This window comes from Hyperolius riggenbachi, chromosome 4 (genome assembly GCF_040937935.1).
Source record: "Hyperolius riggenbachi isolate aHypRig1 chromosome 4, aHypRig1.pri, whole genome shotgun sequence".
In the NCBI taxonomy this organism is placed as follows: domain Eukaryota; kingdom Metazoa; phylum Chordata; class Amphibia; order Anura; family Hyperoliidae; genus Hyperolius; species Hyperolius riggenbachi.
This window is the reverse complement of record NC_090649.1, coordinates 478473121-478497252: the sequence shown is the minus strand read 5'-3', so window position 1 is coordinate 478497252 and position 24132 is coordinate 478473121. Positions and strand designations below refer to the sequence as shown.

Genomic DNA, 24132 nt, shown 5'->3' with positions numbered 1-24132 from the left:
TGCGAAGTGTCAAATGCAGCGGAAGTGGTGCTAGTAGTAGCGCTGGTGGCTGAGCAAGATGAGGTGTTCTGTGTCGCTAAATACTCAACCACGTCCTGACAATCTTGGGAGGTGATGGGACGTGCCTTCTTCCGAGCACTGTACTGTGGGCCAGGTCCACACGAAATTACATTTACACGACCTCGCGCAGACCTGCCGGGTGGCCTTCCTCTGGCTCTGGCACTACCTCTTCCTCTACCTGTTTTGTCCATATCGGGTATGCACGGAGTGGTATATCACACTGCGTGCACTCACGTAGGTAGGTGGGTTCACTTAACTGCACAGGTATGCGCACTGATGCGGTGGGTTCACTGAACAGAACAGGTATACAGTGGTGGGTTCACAGAACAGGTATGCAGTGGCAGGTTCACTGAACACAACAGGTATGCAGTGGCAGGTTCACTGAACACAACAGGTATGCAGTGGCGGGTTCACTGAACAGGTATACAGTGGCGGGTCCACTGAACAGAACAGGTATGCAGTGGCGGGTTCACTGAACAGGTATACAGTGGCGGGTCCACTGAACAGAACAGGTATGCAGTGGCGGGTTCACTAAACAGAACAGGTATACAGTGGCGGGTTCACTAAACAGAACAGGTATACAGTGGCGGGTTCACAGAACAGGTATGCAGTGGCAGGTTCACTGAACACAACAGGTATGCAGTGGCGGGTTCACTGAACAGGTATACAGTGGCGGGTCCACTGAACAGAACAGGTATGCAGTGGCGGGTTCACTGAACAGGTATACAGTGGCGGGTCCACTGAACAGAACAGGTATGCAGTGGCGGGTTCACTAAACAGAACAGGTATACAGTGGCGGGTTCACTAAACAGAACAGGTATACAGTGGCGGGTTCACAGAACAGGTATGCAGTGGCAGGTTCACTGAACAGGTATACAGTGGCGGGTCCACTGAACAGAACAGGTATGCAGTGGCGGGTTCACTGAACAGGTATACAGTGGCGGGTCCACTGAACAGAACAGGTATGCAGTGGCGGGTTCACTGAACAGGTATGCAGTGGCGGGTTCACTGAACAGGTATGTAGTGGCGGGTTCACTGAACAGGTATGCAGTGGTGGGTTCACAGCACAGGTATGCAGTGGTGGGTTCAATGAACAGGTATACAGTGGCGGGTCCACTGAACAGAACAGGTATGCAGTGGCAGGTTCACTGAACAGGTATGCAGTGGTGGGTTCACAGCACAGGTATGCAGTGGTGGGTTCACAGAACAGGTATGCAGTGGTGGGTTCACAGCACAGGTATGCAGTGGTGGGTTCAATGAACAGGTATACAGTGGCGGGTCCACTGAACAGAACAGGTATGCAGTGGCAGGTTCACTGAACAGGTATGCAGTGGTGGGTTCACAGCACAGGTATGCAGTGGTGGGTTCACAGCACAGGTATGCAGTGGTGGGTTCACAGCACAGGTATGCAGTGGTGGGTTCACAGCACAGGTATGCAGTGGTGGGTTCACAGCACAGGTATGCAGTGGTGGGTTCACAGCACAGGTATGCAGTGGTGGGTTCACAGCACAGGTATGCAGTGGTGGGTTCACAGAACAGGTATGCATTGGTGGGTTCACAGAACAGGTATGCAGCCAGACAGGAACAAGTTAAGCCTAACTAATCTTTCCCTGAGAGACAGTCTGCAGCAGCTCGCCCTACTCTCACTAACGCAGGCAGCACACGAGTGACCGTAATGGCCGCCGCTGCCTGCCTTATATAAGGGGGGGTGGGGCTCCAGGGGCTAGTGTAGCCTAATTGGCTACACTGGGCCTGCTGACTGTGATGTAGAGGGTCAAAGTTGACCCTCCATGTGCATTATGGGGCGAACCGAACTTCCGCAAAGGTTCGCCTGCGGGACGCGAACGCGAACCACTGAAGTTCGCATGGAACCGTTCGCAGGCGAACCGTTCGGCCCAACTCTACTCTCAGCCAGAGCAATAAAAATGGGTCGTGGATGGGTCTTCTAGCATGACAATGACCCAAAGTACATGGGCGAGGCAACAAAAGGTGCCTCAAGAAAAAGCACAGAAAGGTTCTGAAGTGGCCTAGATCCAGACCTTAAAGAGAACCCGAGGTAGGATTTACTTATGTTAGTGGGGCAAAGAGGCTGGTTGTGCACTCTAAAACCAGCCTCTGTTGCCCCATGGTGTGCCTCCAGGACCCCCCTGCGCGCCTCTATACCCCCCACAGTGCTAGCGACACGCAGTGACCTTGTACTGTGCCCACTGCATCCTTCAGTGACCTAGTTGTATATCCAGTGCCCACTGCTGTGCCCACTGCATCCTTCAGTGACCTTGTACTGTGCCCACTGCATCCTTCAGTGACCTAGTTGTATATCCAGTGCCCACTGCTGTGCCCACTGCATCCTTCAGTGACCTTGTACTGTGCCCACTGCATCCTTCAGTGACCTAGTTGTATATCCAGTGCCAACTGCTGTGCCCACTGCATCCTTCAGTGACCTTGTACTGTGCCCAGTGCATCCTTCAGTGACCTAGGTGTATATCCAGTGCCCACTGCTGTGCCCACTGCATCCTTCAGTGACATTGTACTGTGCCCACTGCATCCTTCAGTGACCTAGTTGTATATCCAGTGCCAACTGCTGTGCCCACTGCATCCTTCAGTGACCTTGTACTGTGCCCACTGCATCCTTCAGTGACCTAGTTGTATATCCAGTGCCCACTGCTGTGCCCACTGCATCCTTCAGTGACCTTGTACTGTGCCCGCTGCATCCTTCAGTGACCTAGTTGTATATCCAGTGCCCACTGCTGTGCCCACTGCATCCTTCAGTGACCTTGTACTGTGCCCACTGCATCCTTCAGTGACCTAGTTGTATATCCAGTGCCCACTGCTGTGCCCACTGCATCCTTCAGTGACCTTGTACTGTGCCCACTGCATCCTTCAGTGATCTAGTGGTATATCCAGTGTCCACTGCTGTGCCCACTGCATCCTTCAGTGACTTTGTACTGTGCCCACTGCATCCTTCAGTGACCTAGTTGTATATCCAGTGCCCACTGCTGTGCCCACTGCATCCTTCAGTGACCTTGTACTGTGCCCACTGCATCCTTCAGTGACCTTGTACTGTGCCCACTGCATCCTTCAGTGACCTTGTACTGTGCCCACTGCATCCTTCAGTGACCTAGTTGTATATCCAGTGCCCACTGCTGTGCCCACTGCATCCTTCAGTGACCTTGTACTGTGCCCACTGCATCCTTCAGTGACCTAGTTGTATATCCAGTGCCCACTGCTGTGCCCACTGCATCCTTCAGTGACCTTGTACTGTGCCCACTGCATCCTTCAGTGACCTAGGTGTATATCCAGTGCCCACTGCTGTGCCCACTGCATCCTTCAGTGACCTTGTACTGTGCCCACTGCATCCTTCAGTGCCGTTGTACTGTGCCTGGTGCATCCTTCAGTGACCTTGTACTGTGCCCACTGCATCCAGTGATTCATTACTAGCAACATGTCTGGCAGGGTTTCGCGGGGTGAGAGGAAAGGGAGTTCAATTGCCTCAGCCACTTCTGGGACTGCTCCACGTCCAGGGAGAGGATGCCCAGCTGTACGTGGTCGTGATGCAGCAGAAAGGGGGGCAGCAAAGCCTGGGCCGAGTCAACGGACGCCATTGTCCAAATATTTAAAAGTTTCTGGTCCCCGTGTGGTGGTTGAGCAAATGGAACCTGACGTACTCATGGACATCATGACTTCCTCCCAGACCTCTACTGTGAGCACCACTCCAAGCAGCAGCAGCAGCCAACGTCCCACGCTTGTTGTGACATCCACCCCAGCACCCACTGGTCAGCAGCCCTCCCAGGATGACAGCGTTCTGTCCCTCAGTCCGGCTTCTGGGAACCTGCTGATTCAAGAAGCTCAGGACTTACTGGGGACTGATGTGGCAGAGATTGAGATCAGGCCACAATTACAAGCGTTGTTGAGTTCTAGTGATGAAGAAGAGGGGTCTGTGTCTGGGGATGTAGGGACAGAAGAGGAGGCGGGGGAGTCAGAGGAAGAGCTGGATTATGAAGATGCTGCTGATGATGACGACGTTGTGGACCCTAACTATGTGCAGCCTGGTGAGTCCGTGGAAGAATGGTCAGAGGCAGAGCAGGATGACGGGTCACCTCGGCCTAGGCAAGGATATCGCCATATGTCAGGCAGGGGCAGGGGCATTGGCAGCAGTGGGCGTGGAGGAAGTAGACAGGACACTGCTTCAGTCGGCACCACCACCATGCAATCCCTGGCAACTAATACCACACATTGTTCCGCTGCACCCTCTGCTAGTGGGGGCCGCAGTAAATTAAAGTCACCAGTGTGGGATTGCTTTGAGGAATGTACTGATGACAAAAGGTATGCTGTGTGCAGGTTATGCAGCAAAAGATTGAGCCGTGGGAAAAGTCTGAGCAAGATGGGTACCTCATCCCTCCAGGGCCACCTGAGAAGCCGCCACTGCCGCGAGTATGCGGACTTTAAGAGGAAGCAGGCACTGCTGGCAGGGGTTCCTGAGAGCAGAAGGCCCACCAGCGCAGCAGCATCATCCCTCCCTCAGGGTCGTGAATCCCCCACAGCAGCAGCAGTAGTAGCACGCAAGCGCTCTTCCACCTCGGCTACTCAGGACACAGACATTGAGGCTGGCAGCCAGTGTTCGTCTCTCTCCTCTGTCTCCCCTGCATCCCAGCGTCGTCAGACCCTGCTGAGCGACACCTTTCAGGGTCTGACCAAGCCTCTGCCTCCAAGCCACAGGCGGATCCGCAAACTAAATGGCTTGCTGGCCCGGGCCATGGCATCACAGCTGCTTCCCTACTCCCTGGTGCAGGAGAGGAGTGCCATGCGGACGCTGCTCCAATTTGGCATCCCCGAGTGGCAAGTCCCCAGTCGCCACTATTTCAGCAGGAGCGCGATCCCAGCACTCCACAAGTTTGCGGTGGAAAACGTGGCCCGTTCCCTGGACTACTCTGTGGGCAAGCGGGTCCACGTGACCATGGACTCGTGGAGTAGCAGATTTGGGACAGGTCGCTACCTGTCCTTTACGGCCCACTGGGTGACACTGATGGAAGGGAGGGAGGACAAGAGCGCATCAGCCCAGCTAGTGGTGCCACCACGCGGGATCAGGGGGGATGCAGAAGGGTCCTGTCACGACACTCCCTCTGCACCCGGAAAGCAAGCCCGCCTCGGCAGCAGCAGCGCCAAGCCTCGGCACTGCCAAGCCCTTTTAAAATTGGTGACCCTGGGGAAGGAGAGGCTTACGGCCACCAACGTCCTGGCCACCCTCAGGAAGCAGGAGCGGAGGTGGCTGACCCCCAGAGGCCTGGAAGTGGGGTATGTGGCAGCCGATAACGGGGCCAACCTGGTGGCAGCAGGGAAGCCTCCAGCACATCCCCTGCTTGGCCCACGTGCTCAATCTTGTGGTGCAGCGCTTCTTGCGCACCTACCAGGGGATGAGCGAGCTGCTGCAGGATGCCCGGGCGGTGGTACGCTTTTTCCGCCTGTCAGCCACTGCCTCTGCACTCTTGTCCACCTTACAGCAGCAGTATGGAAGGCCACAACACCGGATGATCATCGACATGCCAGTTCGCTGGAATTCGACTCTGGCCATGTTGGAGCGGCTGTGTCAGCACAGGCTGGCTCTTAGGGCCTACATGCTAGACCCAAGTGTCCCCAGCAACCAGCAAGTCCCCATGATTACTGCCACTCAGTGGACACTGATGCAGCAAGTATGCCTGGTGCTCAGTCCCTTCCTGGAGGCAACCAAGATGGTCAGTGAGGAGCGGGCCTCTGTGTGCCAGTGGGTGCCCTTGGTTTGTCTACTGGAGAAGGCAATGGACAATTTAATTGAGCGTGGGGATGAAGCCCTGAGGCAGTTGGAAGAACAGGAGCAGATGGCAGCACAGTCCAGCTCAGAGGAGGGCTCACAGCAGGTAGTGGAAGAGTTGGAGGTCCCTAACCTGAATGAGGAGGAGGAGCAGAGTGCAGCAGGCGTTGTACGTGGATGGCGGTTTGAGGAGGACAACGACATGGCACAGGAAGAGGACAGGCATGCGTTATGGGACAATGGCGAGGACGAGGAAGATCTTGCTGGCAGGGCCCACTTGTTTCCCATGGCTGTGCACATGTTGCGCTGCCTTCGCAGGGACCCCCGGGTGATCCAGATGCGTTCAAGGGAGGACATCTGGATTACCTTGATGCTTGATCCCTGTCTGAAGGGGAAGCTGGGAGACTTAATGACGCCATCCACCACCGAGCAACGCACAAGGGAGTTGAAGGAGGCCCTTGTGCGCAGACTACTGGAAGCATTCCCCCAGCCTTCCACCCCCACTGTAACTGCTCTGCCAAGCCAGCAAGAGGTGCCTGCCATTGCCACTAGCAGCACAACAACAACCACCAGCAGCAGCAGCAGCAGCAACTGGCGCCCCGGAGACCTGAAGAGCCTAAGCAAGAGCCTGTATGCAGTGCAGCAGCCCAGAACAGAGGTGCCCGCCACAGCATCCACCACCAACCAGCACAAGCAACGACTGACCACCATGGTGTCTGACTATATGGGGTCATCCAGCGGGCTCAATGACACCGACAGCCCCGTGGACCCCTTGGAGTACTGGGTCAAGAGACTGGACATCTGGAGCGAGCTTTCCCAGTACGCCCTGGAACTCCTATTCTGCCCTCCTTCCAGTGTCCTCTCAGAGAGATGCTTTAGTGCGGCCGGTGGCGTGGTCACAGAGAAGCGCTCTCGGCTCTCCCACGCCTCTGTGGACAAACTCACCTTCCTGAAAATCAACCAGGCTTGGGTGGAAGGTGAGTTCCTGGCCCCTATTGTCGGACACAGGGGGACATGAAGTGGCTGCTGCATGTGCTGTTGTTAACTATGCCTGCCTTTATAAAGACAGTTACTACCTGCCTAGTGCCTACCTTGGTTAATTTTTTGGTGTTATGGTACTACTACCAGTAAGTTGCCATGGTCCTCCTTCTGAGCTGCTGAACTGACCGCCCGCTTTGTCCTCCTGACTCAGTCGCTACTACACTCTGCGTTCACACTGCCCGGGTCACTGAGTGCATTTAATTTTTTGGCCAGCACTATGACGCTGTGCTACTACTACTACCACCAGTATGTTGCCATGGTCCTTCTGTGCTGCTGCTGAACTGAACGCCCGCTTTGTCCTCCTCCTCCTCCTGACTCAGTCGCTACCACGGTACCACCAATGCACTCTGTCTGCGTTCACACTGCCCGGGTCACCGGGTGCATTTAATTTTTTGGCCAGCACTATGACGCTGTGCTGCTACTACTAGCACCAGTATGTTGCCATGGTCCTTCTGTGCTGCTGCTGCTGAACTGAACGCCCGCTTTGTCGTCCTCCTCCTCCTGACTCAGTCGCTACCACGGTACCACCAATGTACTCTGTCTGCGTTATCACTGCCCGGGTCACCGGGTGCATTTAATTTTTGGGCCAGCACTATGACGCTGTGCTGCTACTACTACCACCAGTATGTTGGCATGGTCCTTCTGTGCTGCTGCTGCTGAACTGACCGCCCGCATTGTCCTCCTCCTCCTGACTCAGTCGCTTCCCGCTGCTGCACTCTGCGTTCACACTGCCCGGGTCACCGGGTGCATTTAATTTTTTGGCCAGCACTATGACGCTGTGCTGCTACTACTACCACCAGTATGTTGCCATGGTCCTTCTGTGCTGCTGCTGCTGCTGCTGAACTGAACTCCCGCTTTGTCCTCCTCCTCCTCCTGACTCAGTCGCTACCACGGTACCACCAATGCACTCTGTCTGCGTTATCACGGCCCGGGTCACCGGGTGCATTTAATTTTTTGGCCAGCACTATGACACTGTGCTACTACTACTACTACCACCAGTATGTTGCCATGGTCCTTCTGTGCTGCTGCTGCTGCTGATCTGACCGCCCGCATTGTCCTCCTCCTCCTGACTCAGTCGCTTCCACCAATGTACTCTGTCTGCGTTCACACTGCCCGGGTCACCGGGTGCATTTAATTTTTTGGCCAACACTATGACGCTGTGCTGCTACTACTACCACCAGTATGTTGCCATGGTCCTTCTGTGCTGCTGAATTGACCGCCGGCATTGTCCTCCTCCTCCTGACTCACTCGCTTCCACCAATGTACTCTGTCTGCGTTCACACTGCCCGGGTCACCGGGTGCATTTAATTTTTTGGCCAGCACTATGACGCTGTGCTGCTACTACTACTACCAGTATGTTGCCGTGGTCCTTCTGTGCTGCTGAACTGACCGCCCGCATAGTCCTTCTCCTGACTCAGTCGCTACCACCACTGCACTCTGCGTTCACACTGCCCGTGTCCACTGACAACTCTGCTGCGATGTCATTGCTAATTGCTGCAAAAAAAACAAAAAAAAAATTACAAAAACCTCTCTGGGGCCTTTTTGGCGTCAGCCACTCATCCTCCTCCAGCGGTACCTTCGCCGCCAAGTGCCATTGGAACTCGCCTTCACCTCTTTGACTGCTTAACGCGTATATCCCTTTTTAAAACCACTTATTACCAATGAATAGCCCCATTTAAAGTGTTGATTTCACTTTAAAATCCATTTTCTCTAGAAAAAAATTTTTTGGGGAATTTTTGATGTTGAAGTTATGTTGCCCCTTATCACCTCGATAATCCATGCAATTTGGGGGATTGTAGCATGTATGGGGGCTTTGTTATTAACGTTAAAAGAAAATCCGCCTCCGGCCGGGAATCCACGCGTGATTACGCCATTCACGGCAGAAAATCCGCGTGGTTGCGTGGACGCGGACGAAAATCCGCATGCGGCGGGGCCGAATGCGGATTTTTTTTTTGCAACCACGCGGATTTCCGAATTCGTGGATGAGGCACATCCGAGCATCCCTGGGGACCACCTCCAAAACCTGCCAACGCAATTGGCTAACACTATGGCCATACTCAGAAAAATGTCTGAGAAAAAGTGGTGGATCCTTTCTTGAATCCTCTTGCTCACCACCTGTGAGACCTTTTTTGGTTTTTTGATGTTACTTTTATGTTCATTTAATCTGGTCTTAATGTCCCTTGTGGTCTGTCCCACATAAGCCAGACCACAGGGACACTTGATAAAATAAATCACTCCTCAGCAACCCCCCCCCCCTCCCCCGGGGTTCCCCCTCCGTTGCAGAGATTTAGCGCCGCTGGCGCAGGAAGGGAACACTAACTCCCCTCTTCCGGGCTCCGTGTGATAGAATTCCACATGCCGCCTGTCTTCTCTGTCTCCAGTGCCGTTCACTCTACTTCCTGATTAGAGAGTGAGCAGGGGAGCATGCGCCCACTGCAGTAAATCTCTGCAATGGAAGGGGGGAGCATAGTGGAGGGCCTCGAGGAAAGGGAGGAGTTGGTGACCCTCCCATCGGCTGTGTCATGTGCCTACTGCTCCCTCTCCCCCCCCTCCTTTCATTGCGCCCCAGGCAGACACCTACCTCCCCTGTCCCTAGAAACGGGGCTGCTGTAATGCTGGGCTGATCTGCTAGCTTGAGTACCGTTTGGGCCACACGCTTGGAAGAAATAGGCAGCCAATAGAGTCACACCAGCTCTTCTGCATACTAGCCCTAAGCAGAAAGCATTAAGGCGTGCACACACATACAATGATACCAACCAACTTTTTAAGGTAAGAAAGAGGGACACTTTAAGACACACCCCTGCCACACCTCTAGCCACACCCCTAGCCACACATATATCAAAGAATTCAAAAGCAAAAGATGTTGTTTTATCATTCGAACCACGCTGATCCTATCATCAATAGTTTTATTTAATAACACTTAAAAGTAAGAAATCGCAGTTTGGCTTCCAGGAACGGGCAGCGAAATGCAAATAATTCCAAGTTAATGCAAGATGATGCCATTTTACTTTCCAGAAAAAAGGCATTATTTAGCATTAAAAATAAGAAGGCGCATTTTGAGTTTTCCAAAAGGCATGTGGACAACTCCCCAAATGTATGGAGGACGGCGCTCTGGTCAGATGAGACTAAAATTGAACTTTTCGGCACCAATGTAAATGTTATGCCTGGCATAAACACAACACATCACATCACCGCACAAATACCAGGCCACAGTAAAATGTGGTGGCAGCATAGGCAAACGCAGGGGGGACTACAACTGCCCAGAATCCCCCCTTAGACCAGGGCCGGTGCAGTGTCTGGGGACAGCGTCACTGTGTACAGAGCAGGGAGCAGCGGCGTGTGTACAGAGCAGGGAGCAGCGGCGTGTGTACAGAGCAGGGAGCAGCGGCGTGTGTACAGAGCATGGAGCAGCAGCGTGTGTACAGAGCATGGAGCAGCAGTGTGTGTACAGAGCAGGGAGCAGCGGCGTGTGTACAGAGCAGGGAGCAGCGGCGTGTGTACAGAGCATGGAGCAGCGGCATGTGTACAGAGCATGGAGCAGCGGCGTGTGTGTACAGAGCATGGAGCAGCGGCGTGTGTACAGAGCATGGAGCAGCGGCGTGTGTACAGAGCATGGAGCAGCGGCGTGTGTACAGAGCATGGAGCAGAGGCGTGTGTACAGAGCATGGAGCAGCGGCGTGTGTACAGAGCATGGAGCAGCAGCGTGTGTATAGAGCATGGATCAGCAGTGTGTATAGAGCATGGAGCAGCAGCGTGTGTGCAGAGCATGGAGCAGCAGCGTGTGTGCAGAGCATAGAGCAGCAGCGTGTGTGCAGAGCATAGAGCAGCAGCGTGTGTGCAGAGCATGGAGCAGCGGCGTGTGTACAGAGCATGGAGCAGCAGCGTGTGTGCAGAGCATAGAGCAGCAGCGTGTGTACAGAGCATGGAGCAGCGGCGTGTGTACAGAGCATGGAGCAGAGGCGTGTGTACAGAGCATGGAGCAGCGGCGTGTGTACAGAGCATGGAGCAGCAGCGTGTGTATAGAGCATGGATCAGCAGTGTGTATAGAGCATGGAGCAGCAGCGTGTGTGCAGAGCATGGAGCAGCAGCGTGTGTGCAGAGCATAGAGCAGCAGCGTGTGTGCAGAGCATGGAGCAGCAGTGTGTGTGCAGAGCATGGAGCAGCAGTGTGTGTGCAGAGCATGGAGCAGCAGTGTGTGTGCAGAGCATGGAGCAGCAGTGTGTGTACAGAGCATGGAGCAGCAGTGTGTGTGCAGAGCATGGAGCAGCAGTGTGAGTAGAGAGCATGGAGCAGCAGTGTGTGTGCAGAGCATGGAGCAGCAGTGTGTGTACAGAGCATGGAGCAGCAGTGTGTGTGCAGAGCATGGAGCAGCAGTGTGTGTATAGAGCATGGAGCAGCAGCGTGTATAGAGCATGGAGCAGCAGCGTGTATAGAGCATGGAGCAGCAGCGTGTATAGAGCATGGAGCAGCAGCGTGTATAGAGCATGGAGCAGCAGCGTGTATAGAGCATGGATCAGCAGTGTGTGTACAGAGCATGGAGCAGCAGCGTGTGTGCAGAGCATGGAGCAGCAGCGTGTGTGCAGAGCATGGAGCAGCAGCGTGTGTGCAGAGCATGGAGCAGCTCTGGGGAACATAACAGTCAGGTATGAGCACAGCCCTGTGCCCTGCTGTGTGAATGCTTTACTTTCCCCTTCATTACCAATGTCGGCTGTCCTCATTATTATCTGTATCCAAACTGCTCCTGATCTATCCCGTTGTTGATAAGGAGCAGATTAGACATGTCGGAAATAATCGTCAGATCCTGTCAGTTGGATGGGAAATTGCATTATGTGTACCCAGCATGATGTCCTACCATATTATTGTAGTGTATTGTGCGTGGCTGAGGGAGACCTTTCAGGAATCCCCCCTCCCCTCCCCTTGAAAATCTTGGGTTTGTCCCTATGCAGCATCATGCTACAGGGATGTTTTCCAAAAGCAGTGAATGGGAAACTGGCCTGAGTAAAAGGAAAGATGTATGGTGTAAAATAGAGGGATATTCTTGAGCAAAACCTGTGTCAGTCTGCCAGTGATTGGAGACTGGGACGGGAGTTCACCTTCCAGCAGGACAATGAACCGAAGCATACTGCTAAAGCAAAACTCGAATGGTTTCAGGGGAAACATTTAAATGTGTTGGAAGGACTTAAAGGCCTGGATTCATCAAGACTTATCGAATCAATTACCAAAATACTGAACTTGATAAGTTGATTTCAGGATTCATCAAAGTTATGTACAGCTGTTAGCGATAATTTTTCGGTAATGATGTGATAAAACGGAAGAGAGTGCAATGCATGAAAATGAAAGTGGGCGTGGTTTAGCGTTACATTTAGGATTAGTTCTCTCCTTCACTGCTCTGTCGTCATTCCTGTCAGATCATTGCTGACAGAGAAGATGGAGCTATTGGAAGTGGTTGTATATCAGCTGAGAGTGATTGAAAGGCGCAGAAGGGCAAGAATAAGGTCTAGAACCATATCAATTTGCAAGAGAACAGATTTATTTGCTATATCAGGACATCGGCATTTCTCTTGAATCATCTTGTAAGAGAACACAGGCAGTGCCAGGGTTAACTAAATTGCTAGCTGCACTACATTTTTCTTCTATCAAGCCGCAGCTGGTGAAATTGTGGGATTGTCCCAAGTCATTTCAAGAATCCTGGTCCAGGTGTTAAGCCCTATTCAGAATGTTGCTATGTGGTGTTTTAAGGACTGCCTTTTTACCCACAATTCAATGGGAAATTTAATATTTACCACTGTAAAATGAAAATATTGACACGTTACCGAATAGTTACTGCATTGTTATCGATATTTTATTGAAGTCACACCGAATGCACAAAAACCTTGATGAATATAACTAGAAATTTAAAAACTTCGAATTTGGTAATTTAACGAACTGGAAAAAGTTATCGCAAAGACAATGATGAATTGAGGCCAAAGTCCAGACCACAATCCAATAGAGAATCTGTGTTTAGACTTGAAGATTGCGCTTTACAAGCGAAAACCATTCAACATGAAGGAGCTGGAGCAGTTTTGCCTTGAGGAATGGCCAAAAATCCCAATAGCAAGCTCATAGAGGTTTATCCAAAGTGACTTGCAGCTGTAATTGCCGCAAAATCACTGACTTTTGTGGGCTAAATAGTTTTGCACGCTGAAGTTTTCAGCTGTTTTGTCCTATTTGTGGACTGGTTTGCTTCACCATAAACCAAATAATATATATTCTAAGTTGTAGGCAGGTTCTGTCAATGAGCCGGGTGTCAAAGTCCCTAAGTACGCCACTGGTAGGTGCTAATGTTTCTGATAGTAGCAGGAGCTTATCTATAAATCGTGATTAAACGTTGATGGGCCTCCAACAAAAAATGTTCCCACTTTTTCCCTTTCCTCCCCTTGCTGACCCTCACAGCCGGGGGATCCATCTCACAAGGGTCATATCACAAATGTGGCCCCAGGCTCTTCACACCCATAACAAGTGTAGCCAGTGGTGCTGCGAAATGTTGCATCAAAACTCGCCGTTTTCCATCGTAATCGTAATGCAAAATTTACGGGAGAATGCGTAATAAATTACGTGTGAACCGTAATTGTGTATCGAAACTTCGCGGAACTTCGTAATTTCACGAAACTACTGTTCATTATGAAATAAGTCATCTAGTACCTTTTGACGCGTATGATGATTGATGTCCGCATACAAATTTCTGCATGCCAACATGTTATTGTATAGACACGCATGCGCTGTTTAATGCGTATGTTTATACGCATTATGAGCATGATTATACGCATTAATATATAGTATGCGCATGCGCATTGGCAACCTTGACGCAGATTTTCATGCGTAAGTAATGCGGAATTACGTTGCGCAATTTTGTTTACACACGTAGTACCGTAGCCGTAATTACGCTGTACCCGTAATTTCGTAAAATACTATGCAAAATTTAATGCAAAGTTTTTTGATGCGAAAAACTTCACGAAATTTGCAAAACAAGTTTTTTGGGACAACAATCTATGCCCCAACACTAACCTCCCCTGTCTACGCCTAACACTAACCTCCCCATTTACGCCTAACACTAACCTCCCCTGTCTACGCCTAACACTAACCTCCCCATTTACGCCTAACACTAACCTCCCCTGTCTACGCCTGACACTAACCTCTCCCATCTACGCCCAAAACTATCCTCCCCCATCTACGCCCAACACTAACCTCTCCCATCTACGCCCAACACTAACCTCTCCCATCTACGCCCAAAACTAACCTCTCCCATCTACGCCCAAAACTATCCTCCCCCATCTACGCCCAACACTAACCTCCCCCAATCTAGATCTAACGCTAACCTCCCCCATCGACCCCGAAGACTAACCTCCCCCATCTACACCCAACACTAACCTCCCCCATCCACTCCTAACACTAACGTAATCTACGGCACTACAGATCTCTTTTGATTGGCTGTTCACCAGGAGGGAGGAGAAATCTATTCCAACTTTTCTAAATAGCGATGATAAGTGGCGGTTAGGATTTCAAAAAGAACCGAAGAACAAACTGTTTTTTTCAAAAACCGTCAGATATAGATATATATATATATATATATATATATATATATATATATATATATATATCTATCAGCCGACAATTTACGCTGCTTACTGTTCTCACATGACATGCTGCAGCTAAACACAATAGCACACTGGCTGACTCTGAGTCTGTGACAAACAAACTGATCACTCTCAGCCACTCCATTCCTTCTTAGTCAGGTCAGCAGTGCCACTTCCTCCCTTCTGCCGTGCAAGTCAAATGAAACACTGCTGCTCTCCTGCCTCCCCCCTCCTCACTCACTGGCAACTCCTCACACAGCTCTCAACTTCCCCCCCCCCCTTCCAACCTCAGCCACATTATCCCCTCAGGCATGCCGGTTAATTGCGACTTCCGATTGCCTGACTTCCGGATGACGGGGACTTTGCTGTATACATACAGTGGGTTGCACAAGTATTCGGCCCCCTTGACGTTTTCCACACTTTTTCACATTACTGCCACAAACATGAATCAGTTTTATTGGAATTCCACATGAAAGACCAACACAAAGTGGTGTACACATGAGAAGTGGAACGAAAATCATACATGATTCCAAACATTTTCTACAAATCAATAACTGCAAAGTGGTGTGTGCATAATTATTCGGCCCCCTTTGGTCTGAGTGCAGTCAGTTGCCTATAGACATTGCCTGATGAGTGCTAATGACTAAATAGAGTGCACCTGTGTGTAATCTAATGTCAGTACAAATACAGCTGCTCTGTGACGGCCTCAGAGGTTGTCTAAGAGAATATTGGGAGCAACTACACCGTGAAGTCCAAAGAACACACAAGACAGGTCAGGGATCAAGTTATTGAGAAATTTAAAGCAAGCTTAGGCTACAAAAAGATTTCCAAAGCCTTGACCATCCCACGGAGCACTGTTTAAGCGATTATTCAGAAATGGAAGGAGTATGGCAAAACTGTAAACCTACCAAGACAAGGCTGTCCACCTAAACTCACAGGCCGAGCAAGGAGAGCGCTGATCAGAAATGCAGTCAAGAGGCCCATGGTGACTCTGGACGAGCTGCAGAGATCTACAGCTCAGGTGGGAGACTCTGTCCATAGGACAACTATTATTTATGCACTGTACAAAGTTGGCCTTTATGGAAGAATGGCAAGAAGAAAGGCATTAACAGAAAGCATAAGAAGTCCCGTTTGCCGTTTGCCACAAGCCATGTGGGGGACACAGCAACCATGTGGAAGAAGGTGCTCTGGTCAGATGAGGCCAAAATGGAACTTTTTGGCCAAAATGCAAAACGCTATGTGTGGCGGAAAACTAACACTGCACATCACTCTGAACACACCATCCCCACTGTCAAATATGGTGGTGGCAGCATCATGCTCGGGGGGTGCATCTCTTCAGCAGGGACAGGGAAGCTGGTCAGAGTTGATGGGAAGATGGATGGAGCCAAATACAGGGCAAACTTGGAAGAAAACCTCTTGGAGACTGGAAAAGACTTGGGACTGGGGCGGAGGTTCACCTTCCAGCCAGACAACGACCCTAAACATAAAGCCAGGGCAACAATGGAATGGTTTAAAACAAAACATATCTATGTGTTAGAATGGCCCAGTCAAAGTCCAGATCTAAATCCAATCGAGAATCTGTGGCAAGATCTGAAAACTGCTGTTCACAAACGCTGTCCATCTAATCTGACTGAGCTGGAGCTGTTTTGCAAAGAAGAATGGGCAAGGATTTCAGTCTCTAGATGTGCAAAGCTGGTAGATACATACCCTAAAAGACTGGCAGCTGTAATTGCAGCAAAAGGTGGTTCTACAAAGTATTGACTCGGGGGGCCGAATAATTACGCACACCCCACTTTGCAGTTATTTATTTGTAAAAAAATGTTTGGAATGATGTATGATTTTCGATCCACTTCTCACAATTACACCACTTTGTATTGGTCTTTCACGTGGAATTCCAATAAAATTGATGCATGTTTGTGGCAGTAATGTGACAAAATGTGGAAAACTTCAAGGGGGCTGAATACTTTTGCAACTCAATGTATATGTCCTCTACGTTTCACTTTTCACTTTTCCTCCGCTTTTAAATCTGCATACACATGAGATAAAAAAAATCTTTGAAAAGCGAAGAATGAACAAGCGATATGCCAATAGTTCTTTTTTGCAATGGACCTCCAAAGACCACAGATATTTTTCCCTCAGCCTTTCAAATTCATCCCGGTGGTCGATATGGTCCGCCGACAATCGTTTGTATTTTCACAAAAGTGTGTAAGAGATCGCCTGATATTTCTTAACTTTTGTGTGCAGGAGAAAAGAAGAATGTACACAGACTGCAAAAGCCCTTTTTTCATCTTTTGCATGAACCGATAGCTTGCAAATGTACAGCAGAGGGGGGGGGGTCTGTGTGCCCGAGGGGGGCTTTTAAAATACCCATTAAAAGGCCCCTTTGGCTATGAAAAATAAGCCCCCCCCCCATCAAGATAAGCTCTGCCCACCACCTGTGGGAAACTCCACCCACCACCCATGGGAAGCTCCTCCCCATCTGGGACACTCTGGAGTAAGGAGGCTCCATAAGCATTGTTCCTCAACCCTGTCCTCAAGGCCCACCAACACTGCATGTTTTGTATAACGCCACAGAGGTAGTTTATCAGCTCTGCTGCAACACTATGAGCTTGATTCACAAAGCGGTGCTAACTGTTAGCACGCCTGTGAAAACCCCTTTAGCACGTCTAAACGAGCTTTTCGCGCATAAAACTTTATGCGCACACTGCACAGAGCGCAGGGCGCTCCGCGCGAAGTGCCCATTAAAGCCTATGGGACTTAGCGTGCATAAAACTTTACGCAAAGTTAGCGCGCGATCTGATTGAGAAATCCGGTGCTAACCTACTTAGCACCCTGGTTAGCACGTCTAAAGACTTTAGACGTGCTAAGTAGGTTAGCACCGCTTTGTGAATCAAGCCCTAATTATTCTGCCTGTGCATGTTTGTGGTTTCCTGCAAAACATGCACTGTTGGTGGGTAACAGTAAATTCGGGCGCCTGAGGCTAGTGGACAAATCGGGCGCCGCCATTCACTCCTATAATAAATATCGTTTAATGGGCGCCCGATAGGAAAAAAGGGCGCCGGAGAAAAATAACGTTTTAAAAGCGGCGCCCGGAGACTTAATGTTTTATTACTGCTTCTCATGATTACACATTATTTAATGATTTATACATTTTTAAATATTATTTTTAAACGAAAAACAGTACAATATTTTTTTTCAAACATTATTTTTAAACGAAAAACAGTACATTTTTTTTTTTTTTTTTTTTTACACTATTTTTAAACGAAAAAACCAACAGGGGGGTCTTAGGTTTAGGCACCAACAGGGGGGTCTTAGGTTTAGGCACCAACAGGGGGGTCTTAGGTTTAGGCACCAACAGGGGGGTCTTAGGTTTAGGCACCAACAGGGGGTCTTAGGTTTAGGCACCAACAGGGGGTCTTAGGTTTAGGCACCAACAGGGGGTCTTAGGTTTAGGCACCAACAGGGGGGTCTTAGGTTTAGGCACCAACAGGGGGGTCTTAGGTTTAGGCACCAACAGGGGGGTCTTAGGTTTAGGCACCAACAGGGGGGTCTTAGGTTTAGGCACTAACAGGGGGGTCTAGGGGTTAGGGGTAGGTACAGGGAGGGTTACTTAGGCACCAACAGGGGGGGTCTTAGGTTTAGGCATCAACAGTGGGTCTAGGGGTTAGGGGTAGGTACAGGGAGGGTTACTTAGTAATTTTTTTTTAAACGTTATTATACGTTTCACTATTTAAACGAAAGATTAACGTTTTTACAATTGCCGATTTAATGCACATTATTTAATGATTTATAACTTTATAAAACATTAATTTTAAATGAAATACAGTACAATACATTTTTAAACGTTATCCATGCTTATCGTTAAAAACCCGGCGCCCTTTTTTCCCAGCGCCCCTTTTTAACGTACGCCTGTTGGTGGGCCCGAGGACTGGGTTGAGGAACTCTGCATATAGGATTCCTAGTGTAACCATCTCTGCAGCTGTGTGGGAGCAGGTAAGATGGTGTCTCCCTGACAGCAGTGACCTCTCCCCTCCCCCAGCTTTCACAGTGACATCTCCCTTCACTTAGGACTCATACTGACCTCTCCCTCCCCAGCATTAGCACTGCAGTGATCCTGCCTCCACCAGCACCCACAGTGACCTCTCCCTCCCCCAATGGCACCCTTCTTGTCCCCAGCAGCACCCATAATGACCTCCCTCAGCACCTAAACTGACCTCTCCCTCTCCCAGCACCCCAGTTACCTCTCCCCCAGCACCCCCAATTACTTCCCCCTTCCTGCAACACCTACACTGTCTTCTGATCTCTACTTCTCCCAACTTCCACCCACACCCCTTCCCTACATAGTTGGCACCCAGTACTCACATGACACCAAGTACCTGCACCCGGGCCTGACATTGCACCCAATACTCACACCTGCACACAGCCTCCACATGGCACCCAATATCTGCACCAAGCACCCACTTAACCAGTACCTGCACCCAAAGTACCTACATTTAAAACCCATGTGACACCCAATGCCCACCCATAGCCTGCACCCAGTACAGGCATGACACCAAGTATTCGCACCCATGTCACACCCGGTACCTGCACCCAGCACCCACATGACATCCAGTACATGCACCCAGAACTCACATGGCACTAAGTACCTGCAATCAACACCCGCATGACACTCGATACCCACCCATAGCCAGAACCCACATGACACTCTGTACCTGCACCCAGAACCCACATGGCACCCAGCATTTCCATTCAGCACCCACATGACAACCAATACCCCCTAGCCAGAAACGAGGAGGGGGGACTGTGCGACCACCGGTGACAGGTCCGACTGACTCCACACCATTGAATGCAGCCAGCGCTTCTGTGACTGAATGTGTGTCAAGCGGAGGGGCTCAGGGGTATGGTTTGGGACAGTTTAAGAGCCGGGGGGGGGGGGGGGGAGGTAAGGTCACATGTCATTGCAGGGCAAGGCAAGGTGGTTTGGGGGGGGAGGTCCCCCACCACTTGTAGGTACTACTGTGCATTTGGGGGGAGAGGAGAGGCCCCTTTTTTAAATTTGAGCACCACCCATTTAAAGGATACCCAAAGTGACATGATGAGATGGACATGGATATTTACAATGCCAAGCACACTAATAACTATGCTGTGTTCCTTTTTTCTTTCTCTGCCTGAAAGAGTTAAATATCAGGTATGTAAGTGGCTGACTCAGTCCTGACTCAGACAGGAAGTGGCTACAGTGTGACCCTCACTGATAAGAAATTCCAACTATAAAACACTTTCCTAGCAGAAAATGGCTTCAGAGAGCAGGAAAGAGATAAAAAGGATCAATAGATCATAGATTTTTAGCTCTGGCATACTTCAATAAATGTGTATTTGAGCAAAAACATTAAAACAGTTAAAACTTAAAAGTAGAATTAAACATAAAACAAAACTGTGGAATATCTTAAAAAGTCATTTTTAGGAGAAGGAAGATAGATTCAATCGTTTATTTCATTAGTTTATTTTCGCTTCAGGTGTCCTTTAAGGACCCTCTGCACAGCCCTGATGTACAGCATTGTTAGAACGATTCATTGTTCAAAACTTCCTGATGAATCAATGCGGTAGATTGATTCCTTGTGTTTTACAGATTTATATCTGCCGTGTGTAACCAGCTTAACATCATCACATACACACATCCAATTTTATCACTTTCTCGTAGTATGGGAGTTTACATACACTATCTGTTCATAGTATTCAAAATCTTTTTTGCCCTCATACTACATGGAGGTGGTAGAATTAGACAATCAATGGCAAATCAAAATTGGATGTGTGTATGCACCCAAACCCTGAAACACACTTTCAATGATGATTGGCCAATCACTGACCAATTTTACCACCTCCATGTAGTTTGAGGGCCAACAAATATTGAATACTATAAGTATATTGTGTAGCTAAACCATTATACTACAGGGAGGGTGTAAAATTGGTCAGTAATTGGCCAATCATAACTGAAAGTGTTTGGTAGGCTTAACAGATCGATTTTAAACATTCCACACACAAAGTATCCCCACAGATATCATACAGACTGGAAGACATTGCAATTGTTAGCCTGGCACATACATACAATTTTGATTGGCAAATCACTGGCCAATTTTTCCACTGTTATGTAGTAGGAGGGCCAACAGATTTTGAATATTATTAAAATATTGTGAAGGTAAGCTCCCATATGACACAAAAGTGATAAAATCGGTCAATGATTGGCCAATTAAAATTGCATGTGTATCAGGCTTTATGTGAGCCACTCACAGACCGTTAACCTTCCGAACTGGCAAACGACCGAGACAACCCCAGCTGAAATGCTGATGGAGATTATGACTCAACGCATCCACGGCAACCTCTGATTTCAGAAGGATCTCAGCACAGATGTGACCGAAATGAATCAAAATCGCTGTCCTGTGTAATAAAACAATCACTCCACCACCTGATCACATCAGTATATTCAGCCTATACCGATCTCGTTTTCAAAACATGCTACCCTTGAAAAAAAAAAAAACAATCGATCATGATTGATCATTTCAAGGGAAATCCATACACTTCAGACAGATCCTTCATGCAAATTGTTTCCTCAAAAAGATCAAATTGTGTCTGGTAGCCTCAGGACAGTATAGACCGTGTGCCAGACACAGCGAGAGAGTAAATGTGACATCCCCTAATGCCTAGTACACACCATACAATTTCCCACCAGATAGACTGGTCAAATCGATAAATAATCGAATCGACATGTCGATCTAATGCGAAATTGCATGGTGAGTACCAGGCACTAGAAAGCATATATACACCTATCCCTGTTAACAAGTCATCTATATCCGAAGGTATTCATATGTCTATAGCAGATAAATGCCACATTCATGTAATGAGCTAATTGCAAATTTCATGTTATGAAACATCAATCTTCTAGGGGATTTGGCATTCTACCTTTTTTACCTATTTAAAGGGAACCTAAACTGAGAGGGATATGGATGTTTCATTTTAAACAATACCAGTTGCCTGGCAGTCCTGCTGATCTCTTTGGCTGCAATAGTGGCTGAATCACAGACGTGAAACAAGCATGCAGCTAATTCAGTCTGACTTCAGTCAGAGCACCTGATCTGCATGCTTGTTCAGGGGCTGTGGCTGAAAGTATTAGATACACAGGATCAGCAGGAGAGTCAGGCAACTGGTATTATTCTAAAAGGAAAAATCCATATCTTCAGCTTCCTCCTTTTTCACTTAATACTCAACTATGACTTATCCCTTAAACTGAATTGAGAAAAATATGGCTGCCATATGTATTTCCTCTTAAACAATGCCAGTTGCCTGGCAGCCCTGCTGATCTATTTGGCTGCGGTAGTGTCTAAATCACACCAGAAACAGGCATGCAGATAATCTCGTCAGATCTGACAATAATGTCCGAAACACCTGATCTGCTGCATGCTTGTTCAGGGGCTATGGCTAAAAGTATTAGAGGCAGAGGAGCAGCAGGGCAGCCAGGCAACTGGTATTGCTTAAAAGGAAATAAATATGGCAGCCTCCATATCTCCCTCACTTCAGGTTCCCTTTAAGGTGTCCATCAATGATGCAATCTAAGGTACAATAATTTCCTCAGATGCGATCTTTCAATGCGATTGGCGGCATTGTTAGGGAAATAGAAGGTGATTATCGATTGTTCCCATAAATGGGTCGCTTAGGGCGCATTCTTTATTCAGATATGGTTGTGAAATCCAACATTCCAATCCACAAAATTCTGCATTCCAATCATCCATAGAATTCGTGTTGATTTTTCTGTACATACTGCATGGTTTTCTGTACAATTTGATTGTAAAAAAACTGATTGGATGATCACATCTGAGGAAAGTATTATTCCATCAATGGGCACCTTTATGTGTACAATTTCACCACATTTGTGTCTTATGTCTACTGAAAGTATCCAGGCAAGGTTAACCCTTCTGCTGCATAGATTTGGGAAGATTGTACAATCAAGATTGTATCATCAAAGTGCATCTTTAGGTCATGGTTTGGACAGACGACCTGCAGACCATCAGCTGCTGTGGCACTACAAGTCCCAGCAGGTGCAGATGCAATTGCATCTTGATGATGTTGAATATATACGGAACGGTCTATTAGATCAATAAGGATTGCCGTAACGAGTCAATTTCCGATTTCCAATGATTGATTTTTATCGGCTGGCAACAGTTGACAGGTAAAAGTTGCCCATTAACAGTACAATATTTTCCTCAGATGCGATCCTTTGATCAGATTCACAGAATTGTAAGCAATCAGAAGGTGATTACTGATTGTTCTCTTAAATGAGTCGATAAGGTTACTTTCTCTCTTCTGTTACGATCATAAAATCCAACATTCCGATCTACAAAATTCCGTATTCCATAGACCATAGAATTGTTTTTCACCACGATTTTCTCCACCTCCTTTGGGGTTTTATGTACAATTCGAGTGTAAAAATCTGAGGAAAACATCATACCGCTAATCAACGCCTTAAAACCTGGTACACACTTTCAATTAAGATTGGCCAATCACTGACCGATTTGACCTCCTCCCGGTAGTACGAGGGTCAACAGATATTGAATACTATTAGCAGATTGTATAGGTAATCCCTCATACTACATGGAGGTGGTAGAATCGGTAAGTGATTGGCCAATTATAATTGAAAGTGTGTACCAGGCTTAAGTTGCCATCGGTGTCGATCGATGGAGCTGACCTCTGCCGTTCATGCCAATTCGAAGTATTAACAGATCGCTCAGACTTGGCCGTTTAATTAGGCAGTTCCTAGCAGCTGGGGATGTCGGTCTCCCCTCCAGCGGTCGACCCTGGGCGCCACGTCTCGCGGCAACCCGTGAACCGGCGAGGCACAAAGTGATGCTAAAAAAAAGAGAGACATAGAAGCCACTTACTTCTTATTTCCACGCTCTGTGCAGACTCTTCTCTGGGCGGCAAGGCATTGTTTGACGGTGTCTGACTATCGCAATCAAGAATGGAAGGGGGTATAAATAAATAGGCTCAGCAGACGGGGTGTAGAAGGAATCCACTCAGTGCCAAAACCGCCCCAAAGAAACTGGACCACAGGCAGGGCTGACTGACCAAGAGAGGATGGAGGTGGAAAGTGACAGCAGAGAGAGCAGCTACTGTTGCGGAGGGGAGGGAAGAGTGGGGGGGTTTAGGATCCTGGTTGAGGGGGGGCTGGGAGGGTGAGTGATGGAGGGAGGGGGGGGGCTCAATCTGGAACAGAAAAATAGAAAAGGAGCTGTAGAGAGAAGTACAATGAGCCAGCATGAGAGGAGCACTGCTGTGTGGAGATGGAAAAATCTCTCAGTCAGTCAGTCAGGCAGGCAGAAGAATGCAGGAGGGACAGCAGAGAGGGATAATAGGGAGGAAGCAGAGGCTAGTGGCTCCAGGCTTGAGAGAGAAGAACAAATGAGCAAACACCTGCCTGTTCACACAGCTACTGAGTGACTGAGGAATCCTGACTGTGTGTCTCCTCCGCTCCCATCACCCCCTGCCCAGATCCCTGTGAGGCTGAGCGAGGCGGCGGTCTGCTGTCTATAGAGGCGCAGAGATGGGAGCCGCACACTGCCGCCGTTCTCAGCATTATTATGTCAT

At 49.0% G+C, this 24132-nt stretch overlaps 1 protein-coding gene across 1 annotated transcript in view; it reads right to left on the bottom strand.

The window, feature by feature from the left end:
* The window catches only part of LOC137504486 (potassium channel subfamily K member 2-like), a 255108-nt gene extending 231488 nt beyond the window's left edge, over positions 1 to 23620 (bottom strand). Inside the window, exon 1 of the mRNA XM_068232963.1 lies at positions 23427 to 23620. Within this exon, the coding sequence (XP_068089064.1) occupies position 23427 (1 nt within the window). The 5' untranslated portion in view covers positions 23428 to 23620. The remainder of the gene's footprint in view (positions 1 to 23426) is intronic.
* Positions 23621 to 24132: the final 512 nt, after the last annotated feature.